Genomic DNA, 25768 nt, shown 5'->3' with positions numbered 1-25768 from the left:
ATATCTCTAACTTACATTCTTTTACGGAGTTAGTTGAGAGGACAGAGTAATTGAAGGAAGTGAAGTAGGGGACAGGAGAGGAAGGTGTCCAGGCCTAAATAGTAAATATTTGATAGAGAATTATGGTGCCTTAAGGCCTTTTGACTTTATTGTCACACTTATTAGGTCTAAATCTAATCCCAACAGACTATTAAGCACTTTCACTTTGAGGAATATAGTTGCCCCTAACTTATGGATACATGTATACACATAGCCAGTCCTCTAGGTCCTAGCCTGTATCCGGGGTCTGTAATTTTGTTAGAGAGTGCACCATTTGAAATGGAACCAGGTAGTCCCATATGTTAAGAAAGGTGTCACCATATTAGTGGAGCTGGAAGATTGATACCTCAGGTTTGGTGTCTCTGGATACAACCCAAAGTAAAAAAGGCAGTGGTAGCATAACTGGCATGGTGACAGTGGTTTGCACTGAATTAGCTACGGTCAGCAGAGGCTGCCTAACAAGGTAAGGGATCAAGACGAGAGAAATCAAGAAACCCAAGTAAAGTTCCAGAGGTTCCAGGACTGGGAGACATAGGAATTTTAAAGTGAATGGGGAAGTTTCGTTGCAGTCTTGGAGTTTAAGAAGACAACAGATAAGTATTATCATAACCAAGTTTTACATGTGAGAGTAGTTTATTTTCAAAATCCCATAGGATTTACCATATTATATTTGACCTCACCATCCCCTCACCATAAAGTAACAATGGTATAGACTGCCCCAATTTTTTAGTTTATTTTTTATTATCTTTTATTTATTGGATAGAGACAGAAATTGAGAGGGAAGGCGAAGATAGGGAGAGGGACAGAGATACCTGCAACACTGCTCCACCACTCAAGAAGCTTTTGCCTTGCAGGTGGAGACCTGGGACTTGAACCTGGGTCCTTGCGAACTATTACATGTGTGCTCAACCAGGTGCGCCACCACCCAGCCCACTGCCCCACTTTTTGAAGCTAGGCTGGGTCATCCTACTCTGCCACTCCAGGAAGTCTGGTCCTGAAATAAGTGCATCCTAGAATGTTCCCAGCTGTGACCATGGACTGTGAGCTCAGACTGACAGGGACTAGAGGTCACACAGGCTTCTGTGCTAAATGTTAATATATATGGGCCCACAGTCAAATTGCTGGGTAAACACTTAATTGTATTTATATACTTTCTTCAGGTGTGGAAGTGACTCTCTGCCCTAATCTAGCTTTCTAGTCCTGTTCTCAACCTGAGACCATCTTCCCAGAAAATATTTTTAGTCCATGTGCAAGTTAGCTATCAAGTTCAGGCAAGAATTACTAAAGTCATAGACCCTGTGGAACATCCCTAAACTAGACATTCTAGCTTCTTTCCCCCTAAGATTCCTATTATCTGCTCTATTCCTACTTTTTGGTTATAGTTCATTAATCGTTTTGTCCTGCTTTACAGCTTACCGCCTTTAAGCCACAAAGTTACAGATGCTACTACAATTCCAACTTGACTTCCCTGGACATACGACCTCACTGATGTGTCCAGGAACCTCACCTCTCCAGAACCATATCCCACTAAGGAAAGATAGAAACAGGCTGGCAGTATGAATCAACCTGCCAATGCCTATGTCCAGCAGAGAAGCAACTACAGAAGCAACTCAGAACTCTTACCTTCTGCATCCCATAAAGAATTTTAGTCTATAGTCTTAGAGGGGGAGAAATACTAGGTAAAGATAACCAGATGTCTCTGAACTACAGTAGTATATTTTTAATATACCACTTTTTTGAACAGTGTAGGGACCTGATAAGACATGATTTTATATGTATTAGTTAAAAGTCCTAACAATACTGTAAGACAAATATAGCATGGATTAGTATTTCAAGTGTACTAGTGGCCTGGAGAGTTAAGTGAGTTGATTTATTCATACTGAAGGCTGGAATTATCATGCAGGATTATTGTCATAGTCTCATAACATCTATGTCATGGGTTATTGTAACAGCCGTGTTACTGATCTGAAATGCCTAATAAACTGCCTAGTTCCATCAGAAAACACAAATCTAATCAAGCCACTATCGTATTTGTTGAGCAGTTAGAAAAGTCATGATATACTTTTTTTTTCTTTATTAGGGCATTAATGTTTTACAGTTGAGAGTAAATACAATAGTCTGTACATGCATAACATTTCCCAGTTTTCCACATAACAATACAACCCCCACTAGGTTCTCTGCCATCATGTTCCAAGACTTGAACCCTCTCTGGCCCTCACCCCAGTGTCTTTTACTTTAGTGCAATACACCAACTTCAATCCAAGTTCTGCTTAGTGTTTTCTCTTCTGATCTTGTTTTTCAACTTCTGCCTGTGAATGAGGTCCATAATCATCCTTCTGTTTGACTTATTTCACTTAACATGAATTTTCCAAGGTCCATCCAAGATCAACTGAAAATGGTGAAGCCACCATTTTTTATAGCTGAGTAGTATTCCATTGTGTATATATACCACAACTTGCTCAGTCACTCATCTGTTGTTGGACACCTGGGTTGCTTCCAAGTTTTGGCTATTATAAATTGTGCTGCTATGAATACAGGTATATCCAATTTTTTTGGATGGTTGTGTTTGGTTCCTTAGGATATGCCTTGGTATGCAAAACGATGTATTTTTTATGCAAAAATGTGTCATGACTTTTCCAACTACCCAATAAAACTCATGGCGTCTCATTTTGTTACCAGCTTCTAAGATTTTACTATTCATAAATGAATGATTACTGAAGTAAGTAGCAATTAGCATAACCAATATAAAGTTGAACTATCTTATAGTTGATATGGTTATCTTATAAAAGCATAAGACTGAAAATTAGAAGACCATCATTTCTGCTCATACATTAAGTTTGACAAACAACTAATGAAAAGTATACCTTTGTGCAGCAAGATAGCTCACATGGATAATGTGACTCTGTTATGAGAGTGACCCAGATTTTCAAGCCTATCCCTGGCTGCACGGGAGAATTTTTACATTCTATGGCATATTCCTCTCTCTTTCTATTTCTTTGTCTCTGCCTATCATTCCTGAAGAACTGACTTGGAGCATTGAAGCTCAAAACACACAGGAGCACATTAGCTCTTACATCAAATAAAAGGATTTCTCCAAACCAAACTGATAAAGTATAAAAAAGGTTTAAGTAGTCAGCAAAAGATGCAAGAGTTACACACACACACACACACACACACACACACACACACACACACACACACATATATATATATATATATATATTTTAAATTTTCCCTTTTGTTGCCCTGGCTGCTTATCCTCATTGTTGTTGTTGTTGTTATGGTTATTGTTGTTGGGTAGGACAGAGAGAAATGTAGAGAGGAGGGGAAGACAGAGAGGGGGAGAGAAAGATAGACACCTGCAGACCTGCTTCACTGCTTGTGAAGCAAACCCCCTGCAGGTGGGGAGCCAGGGGCTCAAACCAGGATCCTAACACCAGTCCGTGAGCTTGGCCACCATGTGCACTTAACCCGCTGCGCCACTGCCCGGCTCCCAAGAGTTATATTTTTGTATTTACAGTTGTTGATGCTAATGATAATCATATAGCAGCTATTACATGTTATATATTTAATATCTTACCAAGGTATAAAATAAATCATTTTGTGAATAGTTTTATTAAATTATGACCTCACTTCTGTAATTCTATGGACTATCATTACTCCTATTGCATACAGGGTTGTGACAGGTTAAATGATTTACATACTCTCACACTCTGAGTAAGTAGTGACTAGAACCCATCTTGTTGAACTGACTTTAAAGCTTTGTTCTTAAGGAGAATGCTACACTAGCTGTGCATCTCAGGCTCTAGTAATCCATATAATTTTTCGATGAATTTTGGGGTTAAAGAAAGTGGCAGCTCCCACCAATATGTCCTGGAGTTCTGCTTCCCCAGAGCCCTTTCCCACTAGGGAAAGAGAGAGACAGGCTAGGAGTATTGATCAACCTGTCATCGCCCATGTTCAGCGGGGAAGCAATTACAGAAGCCAAACCTTCAACCTTCTGCATCCCACAATGATCTTGGGTCCATGTTTCCAGAGAGTTAAAGAATAGGAAAGCTATCAGGGGAGCGGTTGGGATACAGAGTTCTGGTGTTGGGAATTGTGTGGAGCTGTACCACTCTTATCCTATGGTTTTGTGAATGTTTCCTTTTTATAAATAAAAAATTTAAAAAAAAAGTGGCAGCTAAGGTCTCAACAACCAACACTCAAATAACACTCATATTCTATCTTGTCCAGAATTTAATTTCTCTCAGGACCTATACAGTTCTTCCAAGGACTCAGACAAAAGGGAAAATACTTCACTCACACACCACTGGGTAAAAAGTTGTAAGTGTTAATTATCTTGTCATTTGGGGCTGCTTTTATACGCCTCTGTATAGTCACTTGAATTTTATGTATCATTTCTTTAGGATTTTTTTATAGACCACTGAGCATCTAAAGAAAATTGAGGGGGATGGTATAGCAAAAGACATAGAATAGAATTCTTTCTTTTAAAGTAAAATAAATATCTGCGGATAGGGTTTTGACAGACAAATTACTGCCAGTCACAAATGAACCACTAAATTCTAAATCAATGAACAGCAGTGGCTCCAAAAAATATATGGGGACATTTTTAACTGGTAATTTGGTTACGGTGGGGGAAATAGGGGCACTGCCATGCCCTAAAAGTGTGAGCTCTAGGCTGATCCTTTAGTTCAGAAGGAAATTACAAATATCAAAGGATTTTTAGACAAAGTACTTACTGACTCTCTGAAGGCCCTTTTTGCTTTGTTAGCAAACTCTTATTATGTTTCTGCCATTTCGTCATCTCTATCCCTTTGTTTTAACTAAAAGCTGGGTTTCTGCTAAGAACACCAAGTCTATATCTCTATCAGAACAGAAACTGCTGGTTTTTCTTTAGTCAAGTACATGAGATGTATGTACCTCAGAGTCAAGACTAATGATAAGAGTTTTCTTTTTAAAAAATAAATGCTATTTATTTATTTATTTTGGAGAGAGAGGGAGAGAGAAATTGAAAAAGATGGGGAACATGCAGAAGGAGAGAAAGAGAGATACCTGTAGCTCTGTTTCACAGCTCATGAAGCTTATTCCCCTACAGGTGGGGCGCGTATCTGGGTCCTTGCTCACTATAACATGTGTACTCAACCAGGTGCACTAGCATTCCAATTAGGGGTATTTTTTAACTTTTCAATGTTTTCCTCCAGACAACCACACTTTCTCCTCAAGGTTCATGTATGCTAGTTCTTTGATTGTTAGTTCTATCAAAAATTCAGTCATTCCCAAGTATTCATCATTTAACCAGTGGTACTGGTTGGCTGCTCACTTGAAAGCTCTTTCTGAAGCAAAAATGGGGTCTTAATTTTTCCTCATATCTCAGACAAGGGTATCATCATAATCAACTGTATGGCAGCTTCAGAAATCAATCATTTTTCTTAATTTTTAATTGGTGATTTAATAATGATTTGCAAGATTGTAAGATAAGAGGAGTATAATTCCATACAGTTCCTACCACCAGTGTCCCCCACCACTCCCCCACCCCTCCACTGTAAACTTCCCTATTCCCTATTCTTCATCCTTCTGGGAGTATGGACCAAAGTTCTTTATGTGATGCAGAAGGTGGGAGTTCTAACTTCTGTCTCAGAGTTGAAAATAGGACTAGAAAGCTGGATTAGGGCAGAGTCACTTCCACACCTGAAGAAAGTATATAATACAATTAAGTGTTTACCCAGCAATTTGACTGTGGGCCCATATATATTAACATTTAGCACAGAAGCCTGTGTGACCTCTGAGTCCCTGTCAGTCTGAGCTCACAGTCCATGGTCACAGCTGGGAACATTCTAGGCTGCATTTATTTCAGGACCAGACTTCTTGGAATGGCAGAATAGGATGACTCAGCCTCCCTTCAGAAAATGGGGCAGTTTCTACCATTTTATTTTATGGTGAGGGCATGGTCACCCCATTTGTCCCCATTGTTGTTTACAATGTCTCAATCTCTTTCTTAGTTACCTTACATTGTTATTAGTTTTCTCTAACTTATCCTCAATCTTGCTAATTCTGTCTTCTGCCTCGATTATTCTGCTCTCATTTCCTTCAGTTCCATTATTTAATTCAGTGATTTTGTTACCATGTTCAGTTATACAATTAGTTTGTTCCACCAGTTGGATTCTTAACTGTATTTCAGCTTTCAGCTCTCTAATTATCTGGGGATAGTTTTGTGTTTTCTTTCAGAGTTTCATTTTTTTTTTTTTTGTTTTCCCATTTCTGATAATATTTCCCTCAAAAGCTATCCTCACTTCTGTGACTATCTCATCAATCAATGTTTCGATGGTTTCCTCATTCTTATTTGTGTTTAGGTTGTTGGGATTTTTTTTTCTGGGCTTCTCTCCTGGATCATTGTTGCAGTAGTCCTTTTTTGATTTGACCATTACATTTGGTGTCTTGAAATTTGTGTCCTGTGCATTGTTGTTTAGATATAGTGTGAGATAGCCTCTGTTCTTTTGGCCTCAGTGCCACTAGAGTTAACTAGGTTGCGATTTGTCTTAGAGTTACTCTAATGGTGATGCAACTGTCTCTCTATTTATGAATCTCTGCTATGGTAAGGAGTGAGTGGGGTTGCAGTTCTGAATTGATGGGGTGGCTATCTGGTGGCTTCTCTGGGGAGTAAACTCCAATAGCTGCAGGCTGCTACAGATAGATCACTGCAACTGACTTTGGTGATCACTTTAGGGTGCAGATACTGGTTATCCCTCTGACCCACCTACAGGTTTGCCTCCCAAAGAATTCTCCAGGGATAGACAGCTGACAAGGCCCACTCCACCTGAGTAGTTACCAAAGAGGGCTCTGGGTGCCGTTCCACCACTAAGTGAAAATTTTGTCAATCAGGGAACTTGCCTTATTGCTCTTGAAGTCAGAGTCCCCCCTTGCAGAGATCAGTTCAGCATGCCTAAGGAATGCAGTCAGGCTGGTGCTTTGGGGGGTGGAGGGGCATCAGTGACCACAAGTTACTGAAGAAGCTGTGGGAGGCAATGGATTTAGCAGAAAGCCTGAATAGTGCTTTATCTCCTTAGATAGTGATATTCTTCACTTCACCAGAAATCTCAGCTGTTCTCAGATGAAATCCGTTGAGTTATTTTGCTGTAAAATTTGTTTTCTGGGAGAAAGCCACCTTTCCATGATTAGGTCACCATAGCTCTGCCCTGGAAGTCATTCCAGAGATCAATCTTGATCTATCTAGCCAATCATTATGTTTTCATTCTCCTGGTAAATAGCTGGTTAATACAGAGGCATGTGGAACAGTTTTAATTAACTAGATACAAGGAATCTGGTGAGTGACTATAGAGACAATTCCCTGGTTGGTGGCTAGATATTATCATGTTTGCAGGTAACTCCTAGAATTACATTTAACGTGAAATGAAAATATTACAATGGTTTTTATTGTCTCTTTCTATGCTCTCCTCCTTTTTTTTTTTTTTTAACAAAGGCAATACTTCTACCAAAATGAAAGTAAATCTTGAGAAGATAGTCACTCAATTATACTGCCAGCCATGATGAAGTAATGAGAGGATTTATCTTCCCACCATACAAACATCTGGATAGGGGCTGGGTGGTAATGCACCTGATAGAGTGCACATATTATGATGCACAAGGAACTAAGTTCGAATCTTTGGTCCCCTCCTGTAGGAAGAAGCTTAAGAGCAGTGAAGCAGTGCTACAGCTGTTTTACTTCTCTATCTCCCCCACCACAATTTCTGTCTTAAATGGTATCCTGTACCTACAATCCCTTGTGAATTTACATATGTCTGACATATACTCTTCTTATCAGGCTGACATCAGCCATATGCTAATTACATTCATGTACCAACACTATCTATTTCAAAAATAAAAGAGGGCATGGGAGAGGAAAAGGGGAGGAAAGGGAGTGGAAGAGAGGGGCAAAATGGATACCACTAATGGTGGTTTTGCTTTTAGGCACTGAGTACAGGAATAATCCTGAGGGGGGAAGAGGAAGGGGAGGACAACCCTGAGTAACAGGAGAAAGCACTTGAATTTTTTTTCTAGATATCAGACAATATGCAATACAGAACTATGATTCTAGAGAGAGGAAAACAAATAGGGTGAGCATACTTAGAAACAGCTTCCAGATTATGATACAAAACAGGGAAAGAGAAGGATCCCAGATAAAGCCTAGTAGTTTGAGTCGAAAAGTCAGAAGTTGCGGGGGTCGAGGGGCAGGTGGTAGCACAGCAAGTTAAATGTCATGAAGCCCAAGGACTGGTGTGAGGATCCTGGGTTAAGCCCCCAGCTCCCCACCTGTAGGGGGGTCGCTTCACAAGTGGTGAAGCAGGTCTGCAGATGTCTATCTTTCCCCCACTCTGTCTTCCTCTCCTCTCTCTGTCCTATCCAATAAAATGGAAAAAAAAAATAGCAAAAGAAAAAAAAAAGGCAGAAGCTGTAGTCTAGAAAGTCAAGGCAAATAGTATTTTTTGGGTTAAGAACCACAGAGAAGGGAGTCGGGTGGTAGTGCAGCGGGTTAAGCGCAGGTAGCACAAAGTGCAAGGACCTGCATAAGTATCCCGGTTCAAGCCCCTGGCTCCCCACCTGCAAGGGAGTTGCTTCACAAGTGGTGAAGCAGGTCTGTGGGTGTCTATCTTTCTCTCCCCCGTCTGTCTTCCCCTCCTCTCTCCACTTCTCTCTGTCCTATCCAACAACGATGACATCAATAATAACCACAACAATAAAACAATAAGGGCAACAAAAGGGAATAAATAACAAAGAAATATTCAAAAAAAAAGCTTTAAAAAAAGAACCACAGAGAAAGAAGCTATAGCATAAAAATTACAGAAGCAGCTTATTGATCACCTACATACATATAAAAAGAAACTACTCAATGATGGGGGGGGCAGAAATGAATAAATGGATTATTCCAAAACTCTTACAGAGTTGGACATACTTGATGTTTCCATCAGTCAGGACTGCAAGCTCTGATGATATTGTATCTGGGTATGACTCTGAGTTTATATTAAAATTTTTTTTGAGTTTTTGAATCAGTGGATAAGTACTTTCAAACCTGGAAAAATTCTAGCTACATTAACAAATTATGACCATCATTTCTTTTAAATTATTTAATGTTTTATATTTGATCTCTCACACTATTTTCACCATTTCTGTGATGGGGGGGGGTCTATTCTTACTGCTTATTTTATCTTCCATCATGGAGCACATTTTCTGGATTGTTTGCATATCAAATTTTAGGTTTTTTGTATTAGAAATATTGGTGTCTTGTGGCTGAAAGTCTGGCAGTCTTTTTGAGGTAATCTTCCTTAAAAGACTTGCTTTGGCCAACAACTGTTATATTAACAGATTACCTTTTTAAAATTTTTTTTGCATTATCTTTTTATTATTTTCTATTTATTAGACAGAGACTGTCAGAAATCAAGAGGGAAAGGAGTGACAGAGAGGAAGAGATACAGAGAGACACCTGCAACACTGCTTCACCATTTGCAAAGCCTTTCCACTGCAGGTGGGGACCAGGGGCTGGAACCTGGGTCCATGTGCACTGTAACATGTGCACTCAACTTTGTATTGTTTAGTCTTTAGTTTTTGTGATCAGGACTAGTTCTTACTCTAAAGTTGGAGTAGCACTCTTATGGCTTAAATTTTTAAGATGTGAAGTACAAAAAATAAAAAAAATGGTAGAATGACCTTCTGCTCAGATCAAAATTCCTGTCAGCTCACAGGTTTTCTGTGGGTGTCTTCTGCCATGCTCCACAGAGTTTCCACCTGCACACAGAGTCTGTTTTTGATTTAAGGTGTAATGTTTCTCCAATGCAGATTTCAAGAATTATTTTTCTACATAATCTCCTATTCTCTGGCAATTTGCTCCACAAATTCCACTCTATAAGACAACATTTGTTTTGCTTTGTTTTCTGTGTGAAATACTGGTTTTATCTGGATTTTACTATCCATTGTTGCTATTTGGGATACTGGCCCCCGGCAGAAAATGAGAGCAAATATCATGCTTACATTGGTCATGCCCCATCTTTGAAGGACTACAGCCATGTGTTTTCTACTGCCTAATGCAGGACAAAAGCTGTTTCATACATTCTGTTCAGTTTATAGTTCTTCATGGTAGAAATTGATACTCCATGATGGCTGGAATTGGAAGTCTCTACTAACACTTTCTAAGTTAATGAAAAATATAATCAATAAAATCTTAATTTCCAGCCATTCTACCACAACCAAAGAAGACCAAAGAGCAAGAAATACTAAATGGTGGAACAGTAGTGTTAACAGACTCATGGAATTTTCCACCATTTTCATTTTCATTGAATTAGAAAATAATTTCCAGGAGTCATATCATTTATATTCAATTTCATTTTTTATTGCTAGAATGATGAACATTACAATATTGTACACTCAATCTTTCTTCCTAACCAAACTCCATTTTTTTAAAACAGAATTTTATATTTCCTTTTTTCCAAATATTTTATTTATTTTACAGAGATATAGATAAAGACCAGCGCACTGTTCAGCTCTGGCTTGTGATGGTGCTGGAGACTGAAGCTGGGACATCAGAGCCTGAGGCATGAAAGTCTCTTGTATAATCATTATGCTGTCTCCTCAGTCCAAAAGTCCAATTTTATCTTCATCTTAAACAGGATGGTTCATGATGAATTAACTATGCTAATAATGATGTTCCTTCTTAACTCTGCCAGACCCTCACTCTCTCAGCATCCATTAGAACTGGATGTCGTCATACAACTGTATTCTAACTAGTAAGACACACAGAAAAATAGGCTAGTGATCTTCCGAAAAGACTTTTTTTTAAGCAAAAGGATTAAGAGAAACTAGTCATATTTAACTGCCTTGAATGTGTGATCCTCTTCTGATTATCATGATGAGGATAAAAAGGACATTCTAGGTTTGACAGAGGAAACAAATGAGCCTGGATTCTTGATATATATATATATATATATATATATATATATATATTATTATTTTACCAGAGCACTGCTCAGCTCTGGCTTATGGTGGTGCGGGGGATTGAACCTGGGACTTTGGTGCCTCAGGCTTGAGAGTCTCTTTGCATAACCATAAGCTATCTACCCCCACCCTCTGGATGTCAATATTAAGCAACTAAGTCAATAAGTGATTGTCTCCGAGAAAAATAAATACCTATTTACTTCAATTAATGTGTTTAAGGTTTTCTGCTTCCTCTATTAGAAATTACTTCTGGGAGGCTGGGCAGTGGTGTACCCAATTAAGCTCACATATTACCACATAAAGGACACAGGTACAAGCTCCTGTCCCCACCTGCAGGGGGACATTTCATAAGCATGAAGCAGGTCTTCAGGTGTCTATCTCACTCCCTCTCTACCTCCCTACCACTTCTTTCAATTTTTCTGTGTCCTAGCCAATGAAATAGGGAAAAACATTACTTCTGACTGACAAATACATGCACCATTTACTCTTCAGACTGAAAAGAGTTTGTAGATAAGATGTAGAAATACTTAGGGCTTTGGGTGGTGAAGCCTTGAAGCACACCTGCACAAGGATCCCGGTTCCAGCACCAGCTCCACCTGCAGGGAATCTGCTTCAGGCGCAATGAAGCAAGTCTCCAAGTGCCTATCGTTCTCTTTCCTTCTTATCTTTCCTTACCCTCTCAATTTCTTTCTGTCCCATCAAGTAAAACAGAAAAAGGGAAAGAAAAAAAAAAAGTCTCCAGGAGTGGCAGATTCATAGTGCTGGCACAGAGGTCCAGTGATAACCCTGGAGGCAAAAGCTATTCTCTTCCCTGATCCAGCTTTCTGGTCCCTTTTCCAGCCATGACATCATCTCCCCTAGACAATAGCTTAGATCCACCTACATATCAGATGTCAGGTACAAGGGAAAAAAAACAAAAGAAAACCTAACACTAGTATAGTCATGGTCTCTTTCGAATATAACTAAAATAGGACTACTAACTATCTACTAAACGGAGACCTCACAACTCTTCATATGAACTTTTCCAGCCTTTAGGTTCATGATTAGTCAACAATTTTTTTGGTTCTATACGTTAACTCTTTTTTTCAGCCACCAGGTTCCAGATGCTACTGTGATGCCAACCAAACTTCCCTGGGCAGACGACCCCACCAATATGTCCTGGAGCCCGGCTTCCCCAGAACCATGCCCCACTAGGGAAAAAGAGAGACAGGCTGGGAGTATGGATCAACCTGTCAATGCCCATGTTCAGCGAGGAAGCAATTACAGAAGCCAGACCTTCAACCTTCTGCATCCCATAATGACCCTAAGTCCATACTCCCAGAGGGATAAAGAATAGGAAAGCTATCGGGGGAGGGGATGGGATGTGGAGTTCTTGTGGCAGGAATTGTGTTGAGTTGTATCTCTCTTATCCTATGGGTTTTGTCAGTGTTTCCTTTTTGTGAATATTTTTTTTAAAAAAAAAAGTTAAAATATAAAGAGCAACTGGCTGGGGGCTGTGATTTTTAGAAGTCCTTGATCTATGCAGGTTTACTTTGCTCTGTATTACATACACGTTTGTCTTATATTGCCCTCGAGATTACAGACTTTGTGGCATGTCAGAAATTGCCTCTGTTCTAAATATGACTAATCAGCTTTAAGTGTTCAAATTAATTTGCCAAGGGGGCAGGGCAGGCAATGGTGCACCCGGTTAAGCACACATAGTACCAAGTGCAAGGATTCAGGTTGGAGCCCTCTCTTCCCACCTGCAATCAGACACTTCACAAATGGTGAAACAGGTCTATAGCTGTCTATAGGTCTTCTCCCTTCCTACCTCCCCTTCCCTTTCAATTTCTCTCTGTTTTAGCCAATAAAACCAAAAGAAAAGTTCACAAGGAGCAGTGGATTTGTAGTGCCGGCACCAAGCCCCAGCAATGACCCTGGAGGAAAATAATAATAATAATAATTTGCCAATAGTCTTTTAGACATCCTGTAAGTTATCTCTGCCATCTAAGTATTCTTTGTTTCCATCAAGAACAAGAACCCCACAGGTATATGCTTTTTTTTTTCCAGAAGTGAATGTGCAGGTAAAACAAACAAACAAAAAAAAGGATACTCGTACGTTCACATTCTCTGACATCCAAATTGAACTGCTGTAATGCTCCCAAGGTGAGCTGCCTGACTTCAGCTTCCAGCAAAAGTTGCATCAGTGATGTGGCCAAATGCTTGCAAGCTGACATACATGCTGTCTGCGCCACCTTTCCCTGAAATGCAAAAGGGGACGTCATAATGTTAATGGATTCCAACAAAATTCCAAAAAGACTCAAACTGCATACATTTGAAGTAGCCATTTATTTAAAGCTCACTCTTGATACTCTTACACTAAAATAAACTTACCATCTATAGCACCTGGTGGCAATAATCTTCAATACTAACACCAGCACCAACATGATCATGTTTAACACTATGTGAAAATTCAGAAAGGTCAGATATTTCTCCACACCCTCTCCAACATTTGCCACTTCTGTCCTTTCTAATGCATACCATTCTCACAGGTGTAAAGTGGCATCTCATTGTTGTCTCTATTTGCATTTCTCTGATGATCAGTGACTTTGAAGACCTTCTCATATATCTGTTGATGTTGACCCTCTGGATCTCTTCCTTGGTGAAATGTCTTAGCTATTTTCTAATGGGGTTGCTTTTTTTTTTTTTTTTTTTTGATTGTTTTGTTTTGTTTTGGGGCATTTAGTTTACTGAGCTCTTTGTGTATTTTGGTTATTAGTCCTTTGTCTGATGTGTGTTGTGTAAAGATTTTCTCCCTTGCCACTGAGAGTCTTTCAGTTTGGGTGATGATACCCTTTGCTCTGCAGAAGCTTTTCAGTTTGATGTAGTCCTATTCATTTATTTACACTTTTGTTTTCTTTCCTGTTGGAACTGAATCCTTGAAGGTTTTTTTAAAACTTAGATCATGAAGTGTCCTGCATGTTTTCTTTTATGTATTTGATAGTTCCTGGCCTAATGTCCATGGCCTTAATCTAGCATCTAAGTAATTCTAACAGTCATCTCAATGTTGATATTCTTTATTTGCATATGAATAAATTTCATGGTGTAGGAAATTTATTCAAACTAATAAAGTTATTTAGTATTGCTATCCAATCTAATCCTGTATCTTTCTACTAGTCACCTACAAGGCACTTGGACAAAAAAAAAAGAAAAAAAGACAGAGGGAAGTGGGGTGTATGTGTGTGTGTGTCTGTGTGTGTGTGTGTGTATAACTATATACGAAAAAAATAGCTCACTATTTTATATATATATATATATATATATATATATATATATATATATATATATATATATTATAGCTCACACAGTCTGGAAAGGACCTGAGATCCTGAGATATAATTTCTAGGAAAACCTTTCTTTTTCCTCTTTTCCTTCTTTTGCTACAGAGGGAAACTGAGACAGAAAGGGCTCTAGAGAGGGAGAGAGAAAGAAGTACCTATAGCACCACTTCACTGTTCATCAACCCTCACCCACCTCCCAGGTGCTAGTACCACTACATGCAAGTAGAACCCAGGTCCTTGTGCAAGGTAACATGTGTGCTCTACCAAGTGCAGCACCACCAACCCCAAACTGTCTTCATTTCAAAACTGCTTCCTTGCAAAAATTGACAAATCTTTCACAAACCCAAGCCTTTGTCTTTTTTTTTTAAAAAAAAAAAACAGATCTTGCACACAGGCAGAAGTTGAAAAACAAGATCAGAAGAGAAAAGACAAGTAGAACCTGACCTGGAGTTGGTGTATTGCACCAAAGTAAAAGTCTCTGGGGTGGGTAGGGGGCAAGAGTACATACAGGTCCTGGAAAAGGATAACAGAGGACGTAATGGGGATTGTATTGTTATGTGAAAAACTGAGAAATGTTATGCATGTACAAACTATTGTATTCACTGTCAAATGTAAAACATTATTCCCCCAATAAAGGCGGAATAATAATAATAATAATAATGCATACATACATACATACGTACTTACTTATTTCTATAAGACCAGAGTATCAACACATCATATACAGTATTGGGTTTTGAATGTGCTCTACTCACTGAACTACTGAGCCACTGCTGCCCCAGAACATATTAATATCCCCTCACATCCCCACCCCGGGTGTGTGTGTGTGTGTGTGTGTGTGTGTGTGTGTGTGTGTGTGTGTGTGTTTATTTAACCAGAGCACTACTCAGCTCTGGCTTATAGTAGTACCTGCATTTCAATCTGGGACTTTCAGTACCTCAGGCAAGAAAAGTCTTTTTCCATAACTATTGTGCTATCCTCCCAGATGTAACTGGTATTCTTAGCTCAGTAATACTGCCATACTCTGCTTCAGCTAACCCTGCCTAGTACTACCATTTCTAAAGTACCTGTAAACAGATTTCTGGGATTATAATTCATTTGTTTCCCTTCTTTCAGACATCACTGTCATGCTTTGCCTATTGTTCAATATCTGAAAATAAATGATCTCATCTCTTTGCCTGGTAGGTAGTCCATATGGTTACAATTGAAAGTAAATCTCATACCAAGACATGAGCATTTTACTTTTGAAAGATATTGTTGCAGGGTGCTAAATTGCATTACTTACAGTTTTATTTTTGGAATTCTCACTCTTATAACTTATTTTTATATATTATTTATTCATTTGAGAGAGAGAAACCACTGATCAACTCTGGTTTATAGAGGTGCTAAAGATTGAACTTGGGACTTGATAGTCTCAGATATGAAAGTTTTTGCATAACCATTATGTTATCTCTTAATCCTTCTTTTGGAATTTTCACTGTTACATTCTATTGTTCCCTACCCTTCATTATGTCTTTGGAAAGCCATTATCAATCTTACTATCAATTTCTCCCTTAACATGTTTTTATCTTTTAACTACTTTTAAGATTTCCCTTTGTATTTTATATTCAGCAATCTGATCACTAATGCTAATGTGCCCAGGCATAGTTTTTTTTTTTCTTTGTAGCAGTACTGCACAGGCTTTTGGAGCCTCCAGAATCTGTGGGTTGATGTGTTTCCTCTAATATGGAAAATTCTCATGCATTTTTACTTATTGCTTCTGTATCATTCTGATTCTCTCCTCTTCCTCTAGGATTCCCAAGTACACATAAATGACACATTTCAACTATGCTCCACTACATTTATTCTCAATTCTCTTTTTAACATTGAAAATAATAATGTTTCACTGTGTGTGTGTGTGTGTGTGTGTGTGTGTGTGTGTGTTCGAGTTTTCTTAACGTTTAGTTTTTTGTCGCTGTTGAGCTTTACCACTCCAGATCAACATTTTTTGGGTGTGGTGTTGGGAGGCAGGAGGGAGGAAGAGACCGAGACGGAGACAGAGGCTGGGAGAGAGAAAAGGAAAAGATACCATACAATAGAACTGAATTTTCCCCCAGTACAGTGGATTCCAGGTTTAAACCTGAATTGGGCACAAGACAAAGTAAGCTCACTATATGAGTTGTGTTCTTTATTTCTTTCTCCCTTTCTTCCTCTCTTTCTTCCCCTTCCTCCCTTTCTCCCTCCTTATCTCCTTCCTTCCTTCCTCCCTCCCTTCCTTCCTTCCTACCTACCTACCTACCTACCTACCTACTTACCAGAGTACTGCTCAGCTCTAGTTTATAGTAGTGTGGAGGATTGAACCCGGGAGTTTGGAGCCTCAGGCATGAAAGTCTCTTTGCAATAACCATTATGCTATGTACCCTTGAGAAATTCACTGTATGAGTTTGATAACAGTCTTAGAAAGCAGAGGCCAAGATTATGGAACTCAAAAACAAGTCTGTAGAAAATACCTATTTAGGAGGCACTGGGGTTGGTATCTCTTTATGCATGTGGAACGCAGGGCAATCTAAGCTATCTCTAATCACAATCCTGTCCTTATATATACTCGCCAAGTAGGGTGGAAACAGGATGCGACGGAGAGAGGGTGGAGCGAAAAAAGACTGGTGGAAATCAGGGTGTACTAGGAGAGGGGGCGGAGCAAAAAGACATCATGAACCAGTGGGGATTAAACCAATGCCCTGCAGGCTGGGCGGTACTTAGTTAACAGTGGTTATGTAAATAGAATACAGTGTTAAGCAGGGGAGATTAAACCAATGAAACATACAGGTTTTAGAAGCATACCAACAGATGTTGTTCATTGTTGGATAGGACAAAGAGAAATGGAGAGAGGAGGGGAAGACGGGGGGGGGGGGGGGGGGGGGAGATAGACACCTGCAGACCTGCGCTTAACCCACTGCGACACTGCCCAACCCCCACTATGGTAAATATTTAAAGAATTTCCTCCTGGTTGAAAATTCCATATGCCCCAATCTTTTTGTTTTTCATTTTATTTATTTATTATTTATTTATTTCCCTTTGTTGCCCTTATTGTTTTATTGTTGTAGTTATTGATGTCGTTGTTGTTGGATAGGACAGAGAGAAAATGGAAAAAGGACGGGAAGACAGAGAGGGGGAGAGAAAGACACCTGCAGACCTGCTTCACTGTGAAGCGACTCCCCTGCAGGTGGGTAGTCGGGGGGCTGGAACCCGGATCCTTACACTGGTTCTTGTGCTTAGCAACCACTTGCGCTTAACCCACAGCGCTACCGCCCAACTCCCATGCCCCAATCTTGATTCCCAGTTTGAGAGTTAACAGTCTGGGAAACATTTTTGCCTTAACCAAATGAAAATAAACCCTTCTTCTTCATCTAGCGTTTGCCCTTCTTCCGTAGCCAGTCAACAGGTCAGGTTGAAAGCTGTCAGGAGCTGCTTGTTGCTGGCTTTGAAAGTGACTGGGATCCATGTGGATTCAGTTGGCTAGGAAGGATCGTCAGTTTCCCCAATGAATGGGTACTCACGAGATGCACCACGAGAAGGTCGATCCAAAATAAACCCTAAGGCTCTGAAACAGAAATGAGATTACCAAAGGGAGATGGCTGTGGCAAAACAGATAGAAGGGGTCAACAAACTGTGGGGGAAGGAGACTGACAGCTTGCTGATGGGCATGGTGAGGTGAGGTGGGGTGGTTTTGAAACATATATGATTCTGTAAATTGATATTAATAAGAAAAAAGAAAATGCACACATATGTGTCTGTTTAATTATAGTAAAGAACAAAAAAGGGCTGGAGAAATGGTTCTGTTGAATTCTCTACCACTGTGCCATGTGTAAGGCCCAGGGTTAAGCCCAGCCCCCACTGCACTGAAGAAAGTTTTGGTGCTGTGGTCTCTTTTGCTCTATCTCTATCTCTAAAAGGACAAACAGAAAAAAAAAATCTTTTTTTAATGGAAGGATAAAGGAAATAGACAATCAGTGTGTGTCCAATATGAAACAATACTACTACCAGAAAATATCCTAATTCGTATGTTCTACTGTCAGACCAGACATTATTCAAGTAAAAGTAAGGAATAAGTAAGTGCAAATTAAAAATTACAGATGTGTGGCTTAATTAAAGTTAGTATATATGTTAAGTACAATGTCCTAGAACACTGACTTTAATCTTTGTTTTAGTTTTCCTCTCTGTAAAATAAAATCCCTTAATAGTAAATAAAATTCCTTTGTTCTATCTATGATAGTATTTGACTCATATTAAGTACTTAATAAATGACTTATGACTATTATTTCTGTTCTTATTAGCCTGAATATTGAAAACAATGGATAAACTTGCTTAACATGTAGGTATTTTATGAGTGCATAATACTTTACTAACCATTTATGCCTTTTATAGAGTCATATGATTTTCTCTTTTAAATTAAAAAAATCTGTCATGCAAAAGAGTAGAAAGTGTACTTCCAGTTCTGAAGCAAATCAAGAAGAATATGCAATTAAGTGCTAAATGGAGCAGAATAAACTCTAAATTCTATATGATTTTAGAAGAAAAGGCTATGAGGCCATTATAGTCAGGGAAGGAGGCACAAAAATTGTAGGACTTGCTGGATGACCTTCATTACACTGCAGCAACAACATAAAAAAAATGTTTTCAAGTGTATGAAGTAGCCTACAAATAAAAACAATTACTACTGCACAAACTTCCACAGCACAAGAAGTCCTCATAATGAGAAATAAAAACTCTTCCTCTTCGCTCAACTCTTGATCAGTTTAGGTTAAAGGTCAATTTCATCAAGTCATCTCATTAACACAGAAATGTCTTTGAAAGTATTCAGTCTTTGCCAAGCTGACATTTCACCAGACTGCAACCAACGTGCCAAAGAATCAGATTCAAATATTAATGAGAAAAAGATCGTGATGAGGAAATCTCCAAAGTTCTATTGGTTCCTATTTTCTGACCCTATCCAATTCCCTTTTCCTTAATCCAGTCTACTCTTCCTACATACATTCACAGTGACTGGCTTAGTTTCAAGACATACCCACTAAACTGTAATTTCACTTCAAGTGCAGTTTAAGTGGAGGCCTCCCAGATACTGGATTCCCCCATTCAAGAGAGATCTGTAGAGGTATAAAACTAAAATAAAAAGAGAAGGAATCAGCTAAAAACTGCATCCAATTTTGATATTTTACGACTCTAACAAAAAAAAGAGGAAAAATAAAAAAGAACCCTCTTTCAAACTTTCCAATAAGCTATTTAATAATGTGACAAAGCAGAGCATATTAAAATATTAACCAAAGCTTCCAGGAAAACCTCTATAATCTCGATTGTTTATTCAAGACCTTTACAAACCTCATAAAAAATTAAGTGGAGTTGGAAAAAATACACCACAGCCATAGAAGAAAGTTTACAAAACACAATGGTACAGACGCCTGACTGTCTGCCAGCCAGTTGCTTTTAACTTCCACATACAACTTATTACTCAGTTCCTAACTGGTCAATATCCTAAATAAGAGCGTTTCTCCTCCCAGACACCTCATTAGCCCAGGTTTCTTTTTTGCTTTTTTGAGTTAACATATCCTGTAGGTGCTTAAATTCATTATTTTCTGCCAATAATGAATGCTTCTTTTCAGAATATTTAAAACCTTCAGTTTTCTCTATGGGAAATCACTTAAGATTTTCTTTATAAGAATTTAACTAGCTCTCTAATTAATTTCACTAAGGTAGAATAGCACATGAACCATCATGTCTATTTTATGGGAAATGGTAGTGAAAACAAGATTGGGAGTAGAGAGGAAGCAAGTTATACAGAAAGAATTGGACTTTGGCTCACATTAATTTAGATTCAAATCCAGGCCTTGTAATTAAGTGACTTTTAGGAAAGTAGCTTAAATTAATCTTGGTTAGATTCTACTTCCTCTTGAGTAAAATGAAGATAATAACATCAACCTTGCATAAAGAGCATACAATTAATGAGACAATGAAGTATAGAGTCCTGTGCAATGCCTGGAACATAAAAAGGGTTCAAGCAGTGGTAAATATTTTATTATAAAATATTCCTCTTTTTGAGAAGTACTGCCTATACCACAAGGAATTTTTTCTCTTTGCCAAAGCAATGAATGCTCAGCACTGGCTTATGGTGGTGTCAGTGATTGGATCTGGGACTCTGGAGTTGCAGGCATGGAAGAAAGTCTTCTGTATAACTACTATGCAATGTCCACTGCCCCACAAGGAAAATTTCAGATAAAAATTTGTTTGGGTACCAGACAGAATTATTCCACATTTCTTGACAAATGATTACAGAAACATTCAACACAAAAATTCTAGCATCAGCTGGACTCGATCAAATTTTATACACCTAGAAATAAATTCTGAACTAGTCATGTTGCCAGAAAGTGAGCATCAAATACAATTATTTCATTCAATCTCAGTTTAAGAAGATAAATGCTCTTAAACCATTTACATCTTAAGAAAACACTGCATATTTTATGCATTTCTCCCCTTCTGAATAGTCCTATAAGACCTATAAAAAGGGAAACTTTTCATCACGGTGTATCTGTGTGAAAGCACCAAAATATGTTAACAATTAGAGAAAAGGAAACCTGAAAGGCTGCCTTGTTAATTATGGAACTTGCTATCAAAGAACTATTAAAAGGTAATGAAACCAAATGGCTCTTAAAATAAATACTCACTGAATAAAGGGTGTCTGGTTAATTGCTCCTCAATATAGTTTATTTGCTTATGATCTTAATAATAAAGATACAGAAAAAGATGAAAACTGACAAAATGCTAAAAATCAAAAATTGACAAAATCAGAAATAAAGTTATACTAGGTAGAAGAGAGAAGTTGAATTGGGGGTAGGAAGGGAAGACCTTTCAAACATTATTTGGAAGTTCTCTACCATTTATACCCTGTCCTCAGAGATCCTGCACATTGAATACTAGAAAACTAGATAATCATTCTCTCCTGTAGTCTGTAGTCTGCCATTAGATCAGAATACAATATTCAAATTACTAGTAATCCCTCACCTAACTCCCTGCCATCTAGCTTTGTTTTTTAAACTTTATTTAAGCAGAAGTTACAAATCTATGAGTAATGGCATAGAGTTACACTTGAAAGGAAACTGGTGGAATATCATGTAATCTCAGAAGTACAGTTCTCTCCTTTGGGCAAAGAACAAAAAAATGAAGATTCTCTGTAACTGCATGTGCTAGAAACTGATCATTTACCCATGATGCCATCCTGACTTCCCTGGGCAGACAAACTCACCAATGTGTCTTGGACCTCACCTCCCCAAAACCTTATCCTACCAGGGAAAGATAGAGACAGGCTGGAGGTATGGATTACCCAGCCACTGTCCATGTTCAGTAGAGAAGCAATTGCAAAAGTCACAACTCCCACCAGAGGAGCCAGCGGTGGTGCACCGGGTTAAGAGCACATGGTATAAAGCACAATGACCCGCGCAAGGATCTGGGTTTGAGCCCCCAGCTCCTCACCTTCCCAGACCTGCAGAGGGTGGGGTATGGCTTCACATGTGGTAAAGCAGGTCTGCAGGCATCTCTCTCTCTCTCTTATTATCCCCCACTTTATCTCCCTCTCCCCTCTCAATTTTTCTGTCCTATCCAATTAAGAAAAAAAGAAAAGTAGCCTTGAGGAGCAGTGGATTTGTGGTGCTGGCATCAAGCCCCAGCAATAACCCTACTGGCAGGAAAAAAAAAAAAAAAGGGAGTTGGGCAGTAGCACAGCGGGTTAAGTGCACGCAGCGCTAAGTGCAAAGACCGGCATAACGGTCCTGATTCGAGCCCCCGACTCCCCACCTACAGGGGGGTTGCTTCACAAGTGGTGAAGCAGGTCTGTAGGTGTCTTTCTCTCCTCCTCTCTGTCCTATCCAACAACGACAATAACAACAATAACAAAAACAACGATAAAAAAAGAAGGGCAACAAAAATGGAGGGATAATATCTTCCAGGAACAGTGGATTCTCAGCGAAAGCACTGCGCTCCAGTGATAGCCCTGGAGGCAAAATAAAATAAAATAAAAATAAAATAAAATAAAATAAAATAAGATAAAAATAGGAAACCTTCCAATGGAGGGAATAGGATACGGAGCACTGGTGGTGGGAATTGTATGGAATTATACACCTTTATCCCACAATCTTATTTATATTATCCTCCTCCAGTTAATTAACATTTCAGAGAATATTTTTGCCACATATGTTAGCTACTCATTATCTGTGTTATTTCTAGTTTAGTTTAACAAAATAGTCACAGGCAATGTAAATGGAATGATTACATTTCTCAGTCTCTTATCAGATACAGAAGGCAAATGAACGGGAGTTGGGCAGTAGTGTAGCTTGCGGCTTAAGCGCACATGGTGCAAAGGGCTGGCATAAGGATCCGGGTTCGAATGCCGGGCTCTCCACCTGCAGGGGAGTCACTTCACAAGCGGTGACCCAGGTCTACAGGTGTCTATCTTTCTCTCCCCCTCTCTGTCTTCACCTCCTCTCATCATCTTTCTCTATCTGATCCAACAATGACAACTATAACAATAAAAACAATAAGGGCAACAAAAGGGAAAATAAATATTAAAAAAAAAGAAGGCAAATGAACATCTGCAAAAATTGAACCCAGGTTCAAGCCTGTAGAGGGAAACTTCACAAGAGGTGAAGCAGTGGTGTGGGTGTCTTTATCCTTTCTCCCTATCTCCCCCACTTCTATTCCTCTCTGTCCTATCAAATATAAGAAAAAGAAAATAAAAAATTAAATAAGACTGGCATTCTAGTCGTGGTTAAGTAGATATGGTGAGTAAAAACATCCAAAGCGTTCCTGTTATTTTACAGTGTCTTTTCCTTGATTCGGCATACATTTGGTAAGAGTTTCCGTGGAGACAGAAGTATGCTGCCCACTCCAAACCTAGAGATTTCTATTGATCTAAGTTGGTATTGGGTGGGTTCCCATGAAAAATCAAAATCTAACTATTGAGAGGCTTTCAGTATTTACACTACCCATGAAATTCAGGAAACCTCTCAACTAAAACATGAACAGAAACCGATCCTGCACTAGTGTAGGCAACCAGCATAATTCACTTCAATGTGACACATTTATACTAACAGATATGAACTAAAAAAACATGGTTTAAGTTAAATCACATACTTAACATAATAAACAAGATAAAAACATTTAAGTCATTACAAAATAAGAAAACACTGTGAAATGGGGACTGGGTGGTGGCACACCTGGTTGAGCACACAAGTTACAACTAAACAAGGATCCAGGTTCAAACTTCCAATCCCCACCTACAGGGGGAAAGCTTTGAAAGTGGTGAAGCAGGGCTGCAGGTGCCTCTCTTTTCCTCTCTATCCTTCCTTCCCTCTCAATTTCTGTCTCTATCAAACTAAATTAATAAATAAAATATTTTTAAAGAGGCTACAAGACAATGAAGTAACTTCAACTAAGGGAATGTAAATTTTAATTCAGAATTCTAACTCTAGCTAGAGATAAAGAGAGATAAATAGCATTTTCATATTAAAGGGACTCCTATATCATTTACAGGTGACAACAGTGAACCAGGTAACAAGCATAAGCTGCCTGAGAGGATAATGATTTAATGCAAGTCATAGATATATACTTGTTAATTGCAAATAAAAGGAAAGACCTTGTCTACCGGACATTTCATTCACCTCACTACAGCAGTGACTACTACAGCACTGATGATAAGAGGACCTTTAGAACTTTAACAATAGTTTCCAAAGAATTGAAGCTCATTAAATCAAAGATATCATATATGAGCCAGAAGGTTTTGATTATTCAGTTCTACCTTCTGGAGTCAAGACAGTTTTTTAGCTAGATGAAGGCTAGTTAATGCCTTAACTATTCATCTTTTTTTCTAGACTAAAACCAAATTCCCTTCAAATATCCCCATAAGACTTACCATCTGGTCTTTTCTACACCATGACAAGTTTTACGGACTATAATAGCAAAATGATTCAGTATCATTCTCTAACTAATATAAAATAAGAAGTGGTTTTTTCCTAGGTCAGTAGGTTCCTTTTTTAAATGAAGTACCAGTGATCAAACTCATACATACAAGGTGTGTGCTTTTCCGCTGAGCTATCCTCTGGTTTAATTTTTAAAAATATTTTTATAAACAAGAATGAGAGGGGCCGGGTGGTGGTGCACCTGGTTGAACACATGTATTACAATGCCCAAGAACTCGGGTTCGAGCCCCTGGTCCTCACCTACGGGGTGAAGCTTTGCGAGTGGTGAAGCAGTGCTGCAGGTGTCTCTCTGTCTCCCTCCCTCTCTATCACCCCTTTCCCTCTTGATTTCTGGCTGTCTATCCAATAAATAAAGATAAAAAAATTAAAGATAAATTTAAAAAAAAGAATGAGACGAACAAATCCCTGTTCTACTATCCATGGAGTAACACTTATTTTGTCTTCTTTGCTTTTTTTTTTTTTTTAATTTTTTTATTTAAGAAAGGATTAGTGAACAAAAGCATACGGTAGGAGGGGTACAACTCCACACAATTCCCTCTTCTTTGCTTTTTCATGTGGCGCCAAAAATTAACCCTAGGGCTTCGAGTGTGTAAGGCATTCTGGCATTGAGTTACTTTCTCAGTTCCCAAATCAATAAATTCTCAAACTTTACTACATATCAGAATTCCCTGGAGGCCTTATTAAAGCAGACTGCAAGGTTAAAAATCAGTTGTCTGCTTCAATTCACCTAGGATGGGGCCAGAGATACCGTATTTTTTGTAAGTTCTATGGTGGTACTGACACAGCAGTTCCAAGGACCATACAACTGTTAGATAATATGCTTCTATAACACTGTGTACATCAATTCACTTTTTCCGTATTTTCTTGCTTCTTAAGCTGAAACTGCCGTCAACTCAAATTCTCAAGTGTTTGCTACAGGCATAACCAATGTGGATAACCTACTTCACATTCACATTTCTAGTTTGCTATCACAATTGAGAAATCAACAAATAAATGTTACGGTGGGGGGTTATTAATGACATATTTAAAAACGGAAAAAGTATATTCTTTTAATATTTTAGCAGTAGCTCAGCAAACTAAAAGGTGCTCCAGACTTCCGTCACCTCTAATTTACAAGCAAGACAGTATCTGAGATCTCTTGCTGTCCTTTTCCAAACATAAATGGAACACAAATTTGAGTATTCTACAAATTATATTTCTAAAGCCCCATAACAACTGAATTGCTAAGGATGTCAATGAGCAATGAACCAACTACATAATCTTTTCCAAAAACCTTTAAAAATTGCTGTTGGCTCCTTCGTTACTAAATGAATAATTTATCTAACTGTCCAATTAGTAGTCATACAAAAAAAAAAAGAAGAAGAAGAAAAAAGGTTTCACAAACACTTATCCGCACACAAAAAAATTACTTTCAAGTTTGAGTGC

General features: G+C 38.6%; 1 protein-coding gene across 3 annotated transcripts in view; it reads right to left on the bottom strand.

Annotated features, from left to right (window-relative positions):
- Positions 1-25768, bottom strand: part of EXOC6B (exocyst complex component 6B) — a 615405-nt gene that overhangs the window by 181706 nt on the left and 407931 nt on the right. For all 3 annotated transcript variants that reach the window (XM_007523677.3, XM_060187119.1, XM_060187121.1), the window contains exon 19: positions 13121-13262. In XM_007523677.3, coding sequence (XP_007523739.1) covers positions 13121-13262 — 142 coding nt within the window. The remainder of the gene's footprint in view (positions 1-13120; positions 13263-25768) is intronic.

This window comes from Erinaceus europaeus, chromosome 3, assembly GCF_950295315.1.
Source record: "Erinaceus europaeus chromosome 3, mEriEur2.1, whole genome shotgun sequence".
In the NCBI taxonomy this organism is placed as follows: Eukaryota; Metazoa; Chordata; class Mammalia; order Eulipotyphla; family Erinaceidae; genus Erinaceus; species Erinaceus europaeus.
The sequence above is the reverse complement of the archived record's forward strand: the minus strand, read 5'-3'. Positions and strand labels throughout refer to the sequence as shown.